The sequence below is a fragment of the Pan paniscus genome, chromosome 15, assembly GCF_029289425.2.
Source record: "Pan paniscus chromosome 15, NHGRI_mPanPan1-v2.0_pri, whole genome shotgun sequence".
In the NCBI taxonomy this organism is placed as follows: Eukaryota; Metazoa; Chordata; class Mammalia; order Primates; family Hominidae; genus Pan; species Pan paniscus.
In genome coordinates this window covers 46,129,900-46,146,477 of record NC_073264.2, presented here as the reverse complement: position 1 = coordinate 46,146,477, position 16,578 = coordinate 46,129,900, and the positions used below count along the sequence as shown (strand labels likewise).

The 16,578-nt window shown below is 37.8% G+C and overlaps 2 protein-coding genes across 9 annotated transcripts in view; one reads left to right on the top strand and one right to left on the bottom strand.

Annotated features, from left to right (window-relative positions):
• The window catches only part of TOGARAM1 (TOG array regulator of axonemal microtubules 1), a 112,283-nt gene extending 100,881 nt beyond the window's left edge, over window positions 1-11,402 (bottom strand). For 3 of the 5 annotated variants that reach the window (XM_008957132.4, XM_008957133.4, XM_063596065.1), the window contains exon 1: window positions 9,096-11,161. In XM_008957132.4, the coding sequence (XP_008955380.3) occupies window positions 9,096-11,141 (2,046 nt within the window). In that variant the 5' untranslated portion in view covers window positions 11,142-11,161. Of the gene's footprint in view, window positions 1-9,095 lie in introns of all 5 variants that reach the window. The other 2 variants (XM_008957131.4, XM_034937500.3) reach the window with 1 other exon arrangement.
• The window catches only part of KLHL28 (kelch like family member 28), a 38,494-nt gene continuing 32,641 nt past the window's right edge, over window positions 10,726-16,578 (top strand). Inside the window, exon 1 of one of the 4 annotated variants that reach the window (XM_003831757.6) lies at window positions 10,726-11,717. Coding sequence is in view for 2 of the 4 variants with exons in the window: in XM_008957135.5 (XP_008955383.1) it covers window positions 12,641-12,682 (42 nt within the window). In the remaining 2 variants the exon portion in view is untranslated. Of the gene's footprint in view, window positions 12,683-16,578 lie in introns of all 4 variants that reach the window. The other 3 variants (XM_008957135.5, XM_008957136.5, XM_055097551.2) reach the window with 3 other exon arrangements.

Here is a 16,578-nt window from a genome sequence, read left to right as displayed (position 1 = left end):
TGGATATATATATATGTATATATACATAGAGAGAGAGAGAAAGTACACTGGAGGAGAATAAGTAAAGGTTAAAAAAAAACTTATTTTTCATATTTTTAACAGATCTAACAGAAAATCATTCAAAATAATAATAGCAACAATGTATTTGATTATGTATGATTATGTGTGTGTCTGTGTGTTTATGTATAATGAAATGAATGACAGCACTAAACAGGTGACAGGGAGGAAGAAATTACAAATATTCTGTTATTATAAGGTACTTGGGTTACCTGTGAAGCAGTATATTGTTACTGAAAGTGAACGTGGATTAGTTAGTTGTAAATGTGTATTACACACTCTAGGGAAACTACTAAAAAAAAGTAATTAAAAAAAAAAGGAGCAGCAGCACAACTGATATGCTAAGAAAGAAGAGAAAACTGAATCATGTTAAATTCTCAATTAAAACCACAAGAAGCCAAAAAACAGAAGACAAAAACAGGAACAAAGATAATGAGCAACAAATAGAAAACAACAATTATGGTAGATATTAATCCAACTATATCAATAAACTCTTTAAATGTCTAACAATTAAAAGACAGAGATTGTCAGAGTGATCAAAAAACAAAACCCAAGTTCAGTAAGTTCTCACTTAATGTTACTGATAAGTTATTCAAGACTGCCACTTTAAGCACAACGATGTATAACAAAACCAATTTTTTTCCTCATCAACATTATAGCAAAATGATGTTGAACAAAATAACGTTATTTGAGGACTTACTGTATGTCATTTCACTGAAAGTCACGGTTTCCAAGAGCCTATCAAGGAACTTAAATGAGTAATTACTATATAGGCTGTCTACAAGAAACCCATTTTAAATATAAAGATAGATATAAATTAAAAGTAAAGAGATGGAGAAAGGTACACCATGCTAACATTAATCAAAAGAAATCAAGAGTAGCTATATTAATTTCAGACAGAGCAGACTTCAGAGCAAGAAAAGTTATCAGGGATAAAGAGGGGCCTCACATAATAGCAACAGGATTAATATTCCAAGAAAACAAAACAATTCTTAATGTGTGCCCAACAACAGTGTCAAATTAAATGAGGCAAAGACTGATAGAATTACAAGAAAAAATACACAAGCCCACTATTATAGTTGGAGACTTAATTACCCCTCAATCAGAAATGGACAGATCCAGCAGGCAGAAAAATCAGTAAAGACACAGTTGAACTCAACAACATCATAATCAACTAGATGTAATTGACATCTATAGATTACTTTATCCAACAACAGACTGCACATTCTTCTTAAATTCACATGGAACACTAACAAAGAAATACCACGTTCTATCGCAAAAAAAAACCACACACACACACTTTAACAAATTTAAAAGAATAGAAATCATACAATATTTGCTCTCAGGCCAAATTAAGATGGTGATATGGTTTGGGTTTGTGTCCTGTCCCAAATCTCATTTCAAATTGTAATCCTCAATGTTGAAAGAGGGGTTGCTGGGGGAATGACTGGATCATGGGGTTGGATATCCCCTTTCCTGTTCTCATAATAGTGAGTTCTCAAGAGATATGGTTGTTTAAAAGTGTGTAGCATCTCCTCCTGCCCTCTCTTCCTCCTTCTCCGGCCATGTAAGACGTGACTCCTTCCTCTTCACTTTCTGCCATAATTGTAAGTTTCCGAGGTCTACCCAGCAATGAGGAACTATGAGTCAATGAAGTCTCTTTTCTTTATAAATTACCTTGTCTCAGTTCTTTACAGCAATGTGAGAACAGAATACAGATGGAAAACCCCAACATACTTGTAGACTAAATACACTTCTAAGTTACATACAAGTCAAAGAAATCTCAAGTGAAATTTTTAAATATTTTGAAATAAATGAAAATACAATGTATCAAGATTTGTGGTATGCAGTGAAAGCGGTGCCTAGAGGAAATTTATGGCACTGAAGGCATATATTAGAAAAGAAGAAAGATCTAAAATCGATCATCTAAGTGCACATCCTAGGAAACTAGCAAAGGAAGAGCAAATTAAATCCAAAGTAAGCAGGAGAAAAATAAAAAATAAAAAATTTGCATAGAAATCAGTGAAACTGAAAAAAGGAAATCAACAGAAAATCAACAAAAACAAACTCGGGTTCTTGGAAAAGATCAATAAAATTGATAAGCTTCTGGTCAGGCTAAGAAAAACAGAGAAACAAATTACTAATATCAGAAATGAAAGACAGACTATCACTACAAATCACATAAACATTAAAAGGATAATAAAGGAATACTATTAACAACTCTATGCTTATAAATTGGGTAACCTAGATAAAATGGATCAATTCCTTGAAAGACACAATGTGTAAAAACACACACAAGAAGATATGGATAATCTGACTAGGCCTGTATCTGTAAAGAAACTGAATAATTAATAACCTTCCAAAACAGAAAGCACCAGAGTCAGATGGGTTTACTGGTGGATTCCACTGAACATTTAAAGAAAAATTTATACCAATTCTCTGCAATTACCTTCAGAATATAGAAGCAGGGAGAATACTTTCTGACTCATTCTAAAAGGCCAGCACTACCCTAATACCAAAACCAGCAAAGACCTTATAAGAAAAAAAACAAAAACAAAACAAAACAAAAACCCCAGACCAATATCACCTATGAACAAACATGTGAAAATCCTCAACAAAATATTAGTAAATTGAATCCAACAATATACAAAATGAATAACACACCACAACCAAGTGGAATTTATCCCAGGTATGCAAGGCTGGCTCAACATTTGAAAATCAATTAATATAACCCATCACATCATCAGGTTTAAGAAGAAAAATCACATAATTATATCAATAGATGCAAAAAAGCATTAGACAAAATCTAATATCCATATATGATGAAAACTCTCAGCAAACTAGGAATACAGGGGGAATTTTCTCAACTTTATAGCAAACACTACAAGAAAGCATACAGATAACATCATATTTATGAGAAACTCAAAACTTTCCCACTAAGATTAGAAACAAGGTAAGGATGTCCTCTCTCATCACTGCTTTTCAATATCATATTGGAAGTTCAAACTAATGCAATAAGACAAGAAAAGGAATAAAAAGTATACAGATTGGGAAGAAATAAAATTGTCTTTGTTCACAGATGACATGATTGTCTGCATAGAAAGTCTCAAAGAATTAACAAAAAAAATCCTCCTGCGAATAATAAATGATTATATTATAGCAAGCTTGCAGGACACAAAGTTAATGTGCAAAAGTCAAGCATTTTCCTCTATACCAGCAATGAACAAGTGGAATTTGAAATTTAAAAAAAATTACCATTTACATTAACATACAAAAGTAGGATATTTCAATCTAAATTTAGCAAAATATGTACAGTATGTATATGAGGAAAGTATAGAACTCCAATGCAAGATATCAAAGAAGAGCTAAATAAATGAAGAGATAATCCATGTTTGTGGATAGGAAGACTCAATATTGTCAAGCTGTTAGTTTTTCTCAACTTGATCTATAGATTCAATGCAATCCCAATCAAACTCTCAGCAAGTTATTTTTTGGACATCAACAAACTGATCCTAAAGTTTATACAGAGAGGCAAAAAACCCAGAAGAGTGAACTCAACATGGAAGGAAAACAACAAAGTCAGAAGACTGACACTACGGAACTTCAAGATTTACTATAAAGCTACAGTAATCAAGACAATGTGTTATGGGCAAAAATAGGCACACTAATGGAGCAGAGTAAAGAGCCCAGAAAAAGACCCACATGAATACAGTCAGCTGATCTTTGACAAAGAAGTAAAGGCAATGGAGTAAAGACAGTGTTGTCAACAAATGGTGCTGCAACAACTGAACATGCACATGTAAAAAACAATGAATCTAGAAACAGACCTGACACCCTTCATAAAAATTAACTCCAAATGGATCATAGACTTAAATGTAAATTGTAAAACTATAAAATGCCTAGAAGATAACATAGGAGAAAACCTAGATGACCTTGGGTATGGTGATGACTTTTTAGATATGATACCAAAGGCATGATCCATGCAAGAAAAAACTGATTAACTGGACTTTATTAAAACTTTAAAACTTCTGCTCTGAGAACGTTAATGTCAAGAGAATGAGAAGACAAGACACAAACTGGGAGAAAATATTTTCAAAAGATACATCTGATAGGCCAGGCGTGGTAGCTTGCACCTGTAATCCCAGCACTTTAGGAGGCCAAGGTGGGCAATCGCTTGAGTCCAGGAGTTCAAGACCAGCCTGGCCAACATGGTGAAATCCCGTCTCTACTAAAAATACAAAAAATTAGCCGGGCATGATGGTGTGGGCCTGTAGTCTCAGCTACTTGGGAGCCTGAGGCAGGAGAATTACTTGATCCTGGGAGGCAGAGGTTGCAGTGAGCCGAGATCGCACTGCACTCCAGCCTGGGCTGTCTCACAAAAAAAAAAAAAAAAAAAAAAAAGAAAGAAAGAAAGAAAGAAAGGAAGGAGGTATCAAACCATGAAAAGACATAAAGGAAACTTAAATGCATATTACTAAGTGAAAGAAACCAATCTGAAAATGCAAGCTACTGTATAATTCCAAGTATGTGACATTCTGGAAATGACAAAACTATGGAGACAGAAAAAAAGACCACTGGTTGCTAAGGCTTGGGAATGGGGTGAGAGAGGGAAGAATGTACATGTAGAGAACAGAGAATTTAGGGCACTGAAACTATTGTTATGATACTATAATGGTGGATACAAGACATGGATACATTTGTCAAAACCCCACAGAATGTACTGAACATAAGACATGGATACATTTGCCAAAATCCCATAGAATGTACAACACAAGAGTGAATCTTAATGTAAACTATGGGCCTTGGGTGATAATTATATGTTAATATGGGTTCACTGATTATAACAAATGTACCCCTAAAGTACAGGATGAGGTGGGTCAGGTTGTTCTTGTGTGGACAGGGGTATATGGGAACTATCTGTACTCTCTGTTGAAAGTTGCTGAGAACCTAAAACTGCTTTAAAAATTAAAGTCCAGGCCGGGCGCGGTGGCTCACGCCTGTAATCCCAGCACTTTGGGAGGCCGAGGCGGGCAGATCACGAGGTCAGGAGATCGAGACCATCCTGGCTAACACGGTGAAACTCCGTCTCTACTAAAAATACTGGGCATGGTGGCGGGTGCCTGTAGTCCCAGCTACTCGGAAGGCTGAGGCAGGAGAACGGCGTGAACCCGGGAGGCGGAGCTTGCAGTGAGCCGAGATAGCGCCACTGCACTCCAGCCTGGGCGACAGAGTGAAACTCCGTCTCAAAATAAATAAATAAAAAATAAAGTCTAATAATTTAAAATATGTATGTATATATACTTTTTTTTAAAACTGCACACATAAAACTGTTTAGATATTTATTCCCTGTCCTCTATTAAAATAGTTCTTCTAAGACCTTTTTTGAACAAGTAATTACAACTTGATTTCTGGGTTAAATTTTAATTACACCACAGCATCTTTCAAAAGCAAAATATGTCTATGCTGGCATTTCAGAAATGCACTTATCTTCAGATTCTTTTTGCTTTGGCCGGCACCAGAATCTTTTTAATAATATATACACTGACATCTCAGACTTGACACATGACAAGCAGTCTTAAGAGTAATGCTTAAAAAAAATCATCACTACCAGATAATGCTTATAATACAAGGAAATAACATATAACCAGATTATATAAATCTGAAAATTATTTCCAAAAAAATCTACAAGTTTTGGAATTGAAAGGAACCATAGAGAACACTCAATTCACCTCCTCCCATCTGAGGTCTACTGCAGAAGGTTCAAACTCATTATTTGCAAGATATTATCTCCATACTTTACCCCATCTACATCTCCAGTATCATCTGCTACTTCCCACTAGGCCCCTTGTGTTTGCTGTGCAAAAATTCCCCATTCTCTTATTAATTTGCTAAGTTCTTTCACATAATCAGTGTCTCTAAACACGCTATTCCTTTAGTCTGAAATTCACTGGGACCTATCCACACTTAGCAAGCTCCTATTCATCTTTCATCATGCTGTTTGAATAATAATTACATAGATAAAAGACTTAATTTAAGAAAAGTTTGACCACAAAATTCTGACTGTGGAATAATTCTAAATACAAAAAGAACTGTAACGAAATCTTAAACTTTACTTAGTAGGTAGTTGGTTGCTGTTGCTGGTCTAGCAATTTTGTGGGGGGAGGGGGGTTACTGTAGGATACAGCATATGAATAAATATTACTGGTGTTGGGTAGCAGGGATTTTATTGTGAACGAAGGGAGATTCAAATATGGAATAAAGGAAGATGAGAAAGAACCCTGCAGTACTAGTTTTGAATTGGAGGTATTAATATAAATGCATTAAAAAACAAACAAACAAAAAACAAGTACTCCTTGGTTCTGTCCACTGAAAGGGTCAAACCACAATGGCAAGAAATAGCAATGAGCAAATCTATACTCAGACTTTTGTTTTCAAATACCACTGCCCAATAAAAAGGCAGTACTAGGACTTCTGAAAAAATGGCTGATTCCAGGTCTGAAGCAAGAAAAAAAAAACCAAAGTAAGGCTAGGCATCATGTTACTCTTGTTTTGTTTCATTTTGTTTTTGAGTCTGGGTCTCACTCTGTTGAGCAGGCTGGAGTGCAGTGGCACAATCATGGCTCACTGCTGCAGTCTGGAACTCCTGGGCTCAAGCAATCCCCCCACTTCAGCCTCCGAAGTAGCTGGGACTATAGGCATGCACCACCATGCCTGGCTAAGTTTTTTTATTTTTGTAGAGATGGGGATCTCACTATGTTGCCCAGGTTGGTCTCGAACTCCTGGCCTCAAGCAATCGTCCAAATGTTATGTTAAGGAAATAATCAAAGACTAAAGAACAGTCATGTTAAAAGGACACAGGAGCCAGCCACTAGTTAAATTTGGGACAATTTTATCATGAAAATGTTAAAAAAAATTTAGTAACAAAAAATAATATGTAATTATTACACATACAAGAAAAAAAGAATTGCAGGTAGTAAACGGAGAAGAAATGTCACAATTTTTTAAAATTACTCTTTTTGTAATTAATTTATTTTAGTATTATTATTATTTTTGAGATGGAGTCTTGCTCTGTTGCCTAGGCTGGGGTACAGTGGTGCGATCTCAGCTCACTGCAACCTCTGCTTCCTGGGTTCAAGTGATTCTTTTGCCTCAGCCTCCCGAGTAGCTGAGATTACAGGTGTGCGCCACCACACCCAGCTAATTTTTGTATTTTTAGTAGAGACGGGGGTTTCACCATGTTGGCCAGGCTGGTCTCCAACTCCTGACCTCAGGTTATCTGCCTGCCTCAGCCTCCCAAAGTGCTGGCATTACAGGTGTGAGCCACCCTACCTGGCCTTTGTAATTTAAAAATTACAATTTGGGCTGGGTATGGTGGCTCACGCCTGTAATCCCAGCACTTTGGGATGCCGAGGCGGGTGGGTCAGGAGTTTGAGACAGGCCTGGCCAACATGGTGAAACCCTGTCTCTACTAAAAATACAAAAATTAGCTGGGCGTGGTGGTAGGAGCCTGTAATCTCAGCTACTCAGGACACTGAGGTGGGAGAATCGTTTGACCCTGGGAGACAGAGGTTGCAGTGAGCTGAGATTGCGCCATTGCGCTCCAGCCTGGGCAACAGGGCGAGACTCCATCTCAAAAAAAAAAAAAAAAATTACTACTTGTAAGCCCCCAGTGTAATAAATGATACAGGTAAAGACCATTGGTGGATGCTAAACACAGTGGGTGAAAAGTTGTTGGGGTATTCTTAGGGTCTCAAAGTATCATTTTACTGATTATATGCTAATTCTAAAGAGGAAAATATACCTTTACAATGGAGAGATCTGGCTATTACTACCTTATCCAAACAGTAAAATTAAGCATCACCAGTGATGGGACAGCCTGATATCATTTGCCTCATAATGTAATGTACTGTGAAGTTCACACTACTTATCTTCTACTTAATATATATGTATCTCCTATGTAATATTTTCCTAAAAATATTTATTTTGAATCTAATCAAGTAAACATATAAATGTAAAACTTGGGACATTCTACAAAACTACCCCAAACTCTTTTTATAAAAGGCCAATGCCATGAAAAAACAAAGAAACAAACAAGTAGGATATTATTCTAGATAAAATTACAAGGGACATTAACCACATGAACCCTGACTAGATCCTGGATGATAAAAGTAAAACAAGAACTCCAAAAAACACTTTTGGAGACAATTTGGGAAATTTAAATACAGGCTGTCTGTTACGTATTATTGAATTACTACTGATAGTCTTAGGTGCAATAATGATTTATGGTTATAAAAGAAGAATGTCATTCTTAGGAGATATATGCCGAGATATTTAGGAGTGAAATCTCAAGATATCCACAATTTACTTTCAAATGGTTCAGCAAATATGGAGGAATATGTCAAGATGTTACAACTGGTAAATATAGATGAAGTATATGGGTATTCATTGTACTCTTACCTATAGATTTGGAATTTTTTAAATAAAAGCTTTGGGGGGAAAATCTCAGTTCAAATGTCTTCTGTGGAGGCTTTTTCTTTTTCTTTTTTTTTTTTTTACTTTTCTAGTGGAATTATTTTTTCTGTCTTCAGTATTCCTGCAGGACTCTTTATATTTCTACTTTAGCACTTAACGAATTTGTTAACTGCTAATTCCCAGGTCTGACCTTTTTCCTATACTGTGTGAAACTGGCCTCATCTTCATTCCCAGAATTTAGCTCTTTATCTGGCACCTACTAGGTATTCAATGTTTGTTGTATGAATGAGATAAACTGACATGCTACAGTAACTAAAACTGAATCTAGGTATTGTCTATATCACATATGTCTCAAATTTAATTAAATCTATCAAGCAGGAAGCCTATTAAATGGTCCTTTGTGATCTGTACCATTATAATGAGTACCAACATTCAAATGGATTTAAAATCGATTTAAAACAAAGCATAACATGTTTCCCTCAAGCAGGCTGACCCTTAAGTCATCACGGGCATATTTTCATTTAAATTCTTCACACTTTCGACTCAAGAAAATTAGAGAAGCATACCTGCTCTATATCCTTGGAAGTGGAGGTCTGGTTTTCTCCCATGATTCCAGGTTGCTCATTTTCCCATGGTAATTTATTTTTTCCTTTTCCTGCACTTAATACCCTTCGGGTACAGATAGTTGGGCTGTAAGATCCATAAATGTGCATGCTATCCCTCACGTGGTCACCACAGTGACAGTGTGCACTCTGAGTTCTGTTACCAGCCAAAAGCCAATCCGTATCTGCTCCATGTGCCAAATGGTTTGACCTACCCCCGGCAGAAGATGGCATCAGTACTGCATATTCCACAAATCCCTGCTCTGTGAGCCTTGGTAAGGTTTTCCTAGCCAATCTGGCCTGCACAGCATTCATCACTCCATCTCCATTATCTTGCAGTTCAACTGTATCCACAGCTTTAAAAAGGATGCTGGTTTTACCTGAGCCCATTGATGATGCCAATACGGCAAAAGCTTCTAAAGCTGCTTGGCGTACCCTGCGTTTGCTATCTACAAGAGCTGGGGCAAGATCAAAGGACAGTTTGGGCAAGTCAAAATCCTCACTAGGATAGGTCAGCAGGGAGCAGATGCAAATGTTCACCACCTCCTCTCTCACTCTGGAATGCTTATGTTTGAGATGTTCCAGGAGTAAACAAAGCACCTGCTGAGGTCCTACTTCCTTCATTAGCTTGAGGAAGATTTTCATGTATTCTTGTTTGATCACCAACTTGTTGTCCGCCAGCACTTTGACAGAAGCTGCTATAACTGGTCCCAAGAACTGCTGTACCTGCTCTCCAAGGCGAATAACCAGTAAATGCAGGACTTGAAGTGTGCCATGCACCACTTTGAAGTTAGAATCGTCTAACAAATTATACAGCAAACTAATGAAGCCAACAAGACTAGAATGAGAAGTAGAACTAGGGTTAAATTTTCCCAGCACCTGCTTTAGTTCTTCGACGGCCTGGGTCCGGTTCTTATAGTCTTCCTGATCCAATAATCGTGAATGCAGCTCCTGAGGAATAATCCCAAATTTAAGATTGCTGTTGGAAAGAGTCACTGCACAGGGAAGGGGATCTTCAGGAAATCCAGAGGCTTCAAGTTCCAAATAATAAGGAACCTGACTTCCAAACTGGGACTCCAGGCGGTGATTGTAGTGTCTCCTCAGGGCAGAGGGCAGACGAGAAATATAAGATTGAAACCTGTCTTGGCCAAGTCGCTCCCCAATTTGTTGAAGTGCGGAGAAAGCTGTCTCAGATTCTTCTTCTGTCTCCTGATCACCAAGCTTTCGGGCTAGGGATATTATCACCTCGGTGAGATCCAGACCAAGCAACAAGTCCTCAGTAGTAAGCAAGATGGGAAGCAGTAGTGCTGTGGAAGCTCTAAGTCGGGCATCGGTACTTTCCAGTCCTTGTTGTATAAGCGTTCTCAGCACCTCTCCAGAACTACGTTTCAGACATATATGAAGGATCTGCAGCGCATCTTTCCGCAGGGCTGGATTCTCTTCCCGTAACGAGACAACTAGTTGAGGCAAAAGTGCTAAGCTAAAGGCCTCTTCAAGCTGGCCTGCCTCCCCCTGACCCCGGAGAACGTCCGAGAGAAGTTGCAAGCAAAGCCGCTTCTCATCACTACCTCCTTCCACAAGCACTCGGCCCAGTGCCCGATACAAAGCTTCCTTGCGTCGGGGGAAGCCAAGTCGACCGCCCCGCCGCGGCAAAGCAGCTTGCAAAGCCTGAAAGGCCTCAGAAGGATCCGGGGCAGTGCGGAGGAGTTGAAGGAGCCGAGTGTCCTCTTCATCTCCCCCTGACAAACCGCCTCCAGACTCAGACCAGCTGCTTGAGACTGCCTCCGAGGGCATCAAGAGGGCCGAGGCCAGAGGCGAAGTTGTAGTGGGGCAGGAACCGTGGTCCCCCGCAGCTCCACGGAAGTAGTAGTTTTTCTCTCCTCTCATAATGCCCCCAACTCGACTGTCATCAGTCTCTGGGGCGGAAGGACGACTGCGGCTCTGGAGCCGATAGGTAGAGAGGACTGGAAAGGGCGGCAGCAGAAGCAGCGCGGAGGGGGCAGCCGCCATGCAGGGTTGTCAGGTGGTGGTGGTTGGAAGAAACCATTGCCGTCTCCAAAGGGCTCGATGGAGCCCAGACTTCCAGATCCTCTCCAAGCCCCAAGCTGCAGAAGAGGCAAAAGAACAGCTTCAGCCTGCCGCCAGGCCGCCCCCAACTCCGGGAGGCAGCCTCTGGCAAAATGGCCCCCGTCTGAGCCCTAGACCCCACAGCTGCCACCGGGCGTAACCAAGGGCACCACGTGACCAAACCGATTGCTTCCATGGTGATGTACCCAGCGCGGACCTCTTGACCCGGAAATCCACTTGCCGTGATGAATGCTGGGTTATGTAGTCCACGTCAGGTGTTGAGACTAGGCCAAAGTCTCCTGGAAGAGGAAGTCAGAACGTTGTAAACGTAGCTACAGCGGAGAAGGGAGGAGGGGTGAAGACATTTGACGGATGTGACGCTTTCTTTGCTCTGGGCGGAAGTTGCCCGCCCCACCCGTAAGAGTTAGGGTTTGACCGGAGCTAGTGAGGATCCAGCCCAGGCTCCAGTTGTCCGCGGCTCCTCCTCCTGTCGCTGCCCGTGTGATTACTGGGACTCAGGTATTTTCCTTTTGCTGTCCTCCAGCGGTGCAGGCTTTGGCAGTGTTTTGCCCGAATGCCACTGGTGCTAGAGTAAGAGGCAAAGGACTGAGCGGAGCAGGTGGAAAGAGAGGCGACATCTTCTTGTGCAGGGCTCGTCACCCTTGTAAACGCGTTACTCTCTACCACCCTGAGTAACTGCGATCCTTTCCTCTTGCCATCTGCTTATCAGGACAGAAGATCTGGACCACGGCCAAGCTCACAAATCGGGTATTTTTTTTTCAATTCCTGGTCTTTGGGGCCTTTATTCGCCTCCCCCTTCTCCTTTTGTCGACTTCTCTTAACCCTCCGGCCGCAGAGGGTTAAATTTTTTTTGTTTTTGTTTGTTTGCTTTTGGCAACGTTTCCTTACCCTCATCACTTTGCGTTTTCTTTACAACGTACATAATATGGAAATAGGTCTGTTTTTTTTCCCCTGTAGCTAACCGCCTCTCCCTTAGACGTTATCAAAATCTTTCCTTCTAATGCAGTTCCTCTGTGGGACTCTCCCCTAACCTCCGCCCCCTCGGTCTGCCGCCCTAGCCTCCCTGCAGGATCCTCAAGCGTCTCTGCAGCCTTTCAGTCTCCTAGAGACAGAGATTGCGAAGACAATTTCACTTGCGGTGGAAGTTCTTTTTGGCATCATGGTTCTAAGAGAATTCTGCCTTGTGGATTTAGGAATGATAGTAGACATTTATTTATTTTAGGCGAACTGAGAATTTTGTGTGCATTTTCTCCTTCTCATAAGTGATACTTAAACGGACACAGTGGAAGAGCTGGAGTGTCTAGTGTGAGCCTGAATGCTTTGGAGTGTGGAAGAGAGATTTTTTTTTTTGAAGGAATAATACAATTACTTTTGAATGACTCGTGCGAAAAGTCTAAGTTATCATTTGAAGACCCAAATTTATGCACTTCAAATGCAAGTATTCCTACCCTGCTCTGTACCAGGTGGGATTTCTCTTAAATACTTTTTAAAGTCTTGGAATAAATGAGTCACATATGCCAAACAGCTTTATAAATAATGCTCCCAGCTGATGCAAGTGCAAAAATAATTTCTGGATTTTTGCCTTAAAGTACGATTTGAATATCAGTTTTGTTTTGTTTTGTTTTTGGGGGGTGGGGGTGGGGAATAGACTATTAATGTAAATGAGGCTGTGTAAATATACATCCTATGTTTTGGTTTAAATTCTAGGCTGTTACTTTGGTTTTAATGAGCCATTTTCGTGTTTAAATGAATCTGCCTAAATTAGGTTTAGCTAGCATGTTTCATTTTAGGGACAGGTTAAAGACAGGGAGGTGAAAAACAAGAAATGATTGTAGCAGTTGTCAATGAGAAAGTGTCTGGTTCTCACAGTTCCAACCTAAGAAGCTCAAATGTGTAGACTTCTAGTCATGTATTGCCCAGACTTGAGGAACCCAGTTCAAACTAACCTAGACAATGATGTACACATTACAGTGCCAGTTTATGTTGGATCAGAATTTTCAAGTTGAAAATCCAGTGCACTCTTTCTTGTATCCAAGAACTTGGGAAGCCAAGTTAATAACTAGAGGTTGTGTGGTAATCATGGAATCACAGAAAAGGAACTTCGAAAGTCTTAAATGAGAGACGTGGATACTTAAGCAGTTATCATGCCCTTTTCCTGGGAACAAAGCAAGATGAGTCTTCCTTTTGTTTCTTGTTTTTTTAGATCCCTGTGGATCACTATACATTACAGATTGCAATTTATTTTTTATCTGTTACATTTTGTCTCTTTGATTGAAGACTTAGAAGAGGCATTAGTCTCCATAGTGGATATTTAGGAAATGGGACTTCATCAGCATCACATCTTACTGATTATCTTTTAGAGTTATTTTGTGGAACATAAATCTCATTCATTGAGTGTGTATTCTTTTTATTACGAAGCAGTTTTTTTTAATCTTTGGAAATCTAGGAATTTCTCGTATATTGACTTAAAAAGCCTTTTGGATTTAATCATATAGAGAGAGAGTACAAATTTATAATCAATTTTTAAATAGTAGAATACACTATTAGGTGTTTTATTAATAGTACACCTCAGAAAGTTAAAAGGAAGTGGTTAAGGATACATTGAAAATTGCAAATTCAGCTAAAACAAGTTTAAAATTTCAATAATTTCAAGAATGTAGTTAAATTAGTGAATTATAGGAATGTGTGTGCTACATATGTTAATTTTTTTAGCTGAACTTAAGGGTAAACACAATTGCCCTAAAAACTTACTTTATTTCCAGAATCAGAGATAACACATTAGTTCCCTGGGCGAATCACTATGATTTTTCTGTGTTCTTACTCAAATTTTACAGACATCCAGGAATATTGAACGTCAGTGTGAATCCTGTAAACTATTAAGAATTTTGTGTAGTTTGAGAAGTTATTGTGAAGAAATGCTATGCAAATGAAAGTTGCTATTAATATTAACAAGCAATCATAATAATACCATGTTTTGAGTATTTGCTATGTGCCATGCACCATGCTAGGTACTTAGTAAATATTAACTCATTTAATCCTCACAAGAATTTTTTGAGGTTACATCTTCTACATTTGGACTATGGGACATTTTATGGGTGTTTCCACAAAAGAGTAATTGGACAGAGGAAGAAAGTAAAACTCACATTTGCTTAGAGCTTGGAGAAGGTTTTGGTGGAGGTCACTGTTGAAACTTTAGGATAAAATTAGATTTTTTCCATTATTATTCATATATTTTATTATATATCATTTGATTATATATTTTTTAATTTATTATTTTTTCTTTCAATCCTTGGTTGAAGATTATATATATTTTAATCTATCCTTTTTGGATTTCTATTCAAAATATTTTTAGTTTCTTGTTTGAGGTAACACTTTAATAAGTTAAGAAATTATGAGCTTATTTTATACAGGATTGAATCAGTTTTCTTGATGTATATGAGTGATATATTTTCATCTACTTAGGTTTATCTTCCAAAGCCATTACGTATTTCTGTCTTCAGTCAAAACTATAATTTTAAACAAAAATCCAACTTGTATTACATATTAATTACTATGTATAAGTTAACAGAATTTCACATCTGTTGCAGTTTTTCAGTGGACAGGGATTAATTATGTAACTTAGACGCCTGTCATAACATGGATTCAGAAATAACACAGAAGAAAGCAAGTTCAAAGTCATTACCACATCCAGTAAGAGCTCTTGACAGGCTTCTAATTTTACTTTTCTTTTGTTTGTCAATAAAAGTCAAATCTCAGATAAAAGGAAAATATCCTAACTTATTCCATAGGCTCACTGATAGAATTATATACCATTATTAGTTGAATTATCCTATGAGGAAAGTTGAACTGTAGGAAAGAAATTTAAGAAAAGAACAGATGTGATAGAATATTCTCCTAATTTGATAAATCATTTCTTATTTTCTCTTTTTAAAGAAAACTGTCTGTTTGAATTTTTTTTTTTAAGAGTAATCTTGATTTCTGTTCACCATTTATTTACTCTGGGTGTGATCTATATTTATATAGTGGCAGATAAGTGCCTCCCAACTGATTTCAGCACCGCTGTTTTGTGGCTTAGGTGTCAATTAAGTAGATAGGTACAAAACTCGCAACTTGACCTTTATTAACTTCGTTTCAGAGCCTAAAGTTAAGTTACTGTAGACTATGGAAAGTTTTATTTTAATTTTAATTTCAAATGGATACTTTTTATTCGATATTGACTAATGCAGTTACCAAGATTCAGAATACTATTGTTTGTTTTATCATTAAAAAAAAAAAAAAAGAACAAAAACTATGGCAGAGATATGGAGGAACCTGATATACCAAATCTGCTTTTAGACAAATACTGGAAGGCAATGATTGTTCCATGGATCCTTCTTTATTTCATTTTAAAGCCCTGTGTATTTTTGTATCTAATGTGTATTTATTTTATAAAGATTTTATATGAATGATCTATCCTCTTTGGATTTCCATTCTGCACATTTTTAATTTCTTGTTTGAGTTAAAATTTTAATAAGATTAAGAAATTCTGAGCTTATTTAATAAATGAGGCAGTGTAATAGAATATTTAAGAATTACATAGACAGAGTGCCAAGGTTTAAATCTTGCCTTGGACTTAATTTCTCTGTGCCTCACATTTCTTTATCTGTAAAATGGTAGTAATAATAACAGTGCCTATTATATTGTTGCTCTGAGGATGAAAGGAATTAATACATGTTAAAAGCTTAGACTGTTAACTGGTACATTATGACAGTCAAAGGTATTCTAGATGCTCTTTCATAGAATTATTTCATTTTATGAGAAGTGATAACAATTATAAATTGATTCAGTAAATATTTTAAGCAGCTCAACATTGTTTGGCAGTTAATTTTTTGTATGTAATGTGTAGAGAGCATTGTTCTAAGATTAAGAAAACATTCTAGTCCCAGTAATGTTTTTTACTAATTATGTGATTTTGCTAATTCATTTAAACTCCCTGAACTTAGGATTCTAAAACTGTCTTATTCAAAATTTTGTGCCTTATATTTTCTTCTGTTTTTTAAGAAAAAAGTCTCTTACTGTGCAAAATTTCAAAAACATGTAAAAGCAGAACAATATGATGAACATCTATTTACCTATCACGCATCTTCAATAGTTATCAACTCATGACACCATCTATATCCCCTTCCACTACCTCATCCCCTATTATTTTGCAGCAAATCCTAACAACATATTATTTCATCTACAAATATTTCAATACAGCTGGTCATGGGGGCTCACACCTGTAATCGCAGCTCTTTGGGAGGCCAAGGCAGGAGGATTGCTTGAGGCCAAAAGTTCAAGACCAGCCTGGACAAATAGTGAGATCCCATCTCTACAAAAA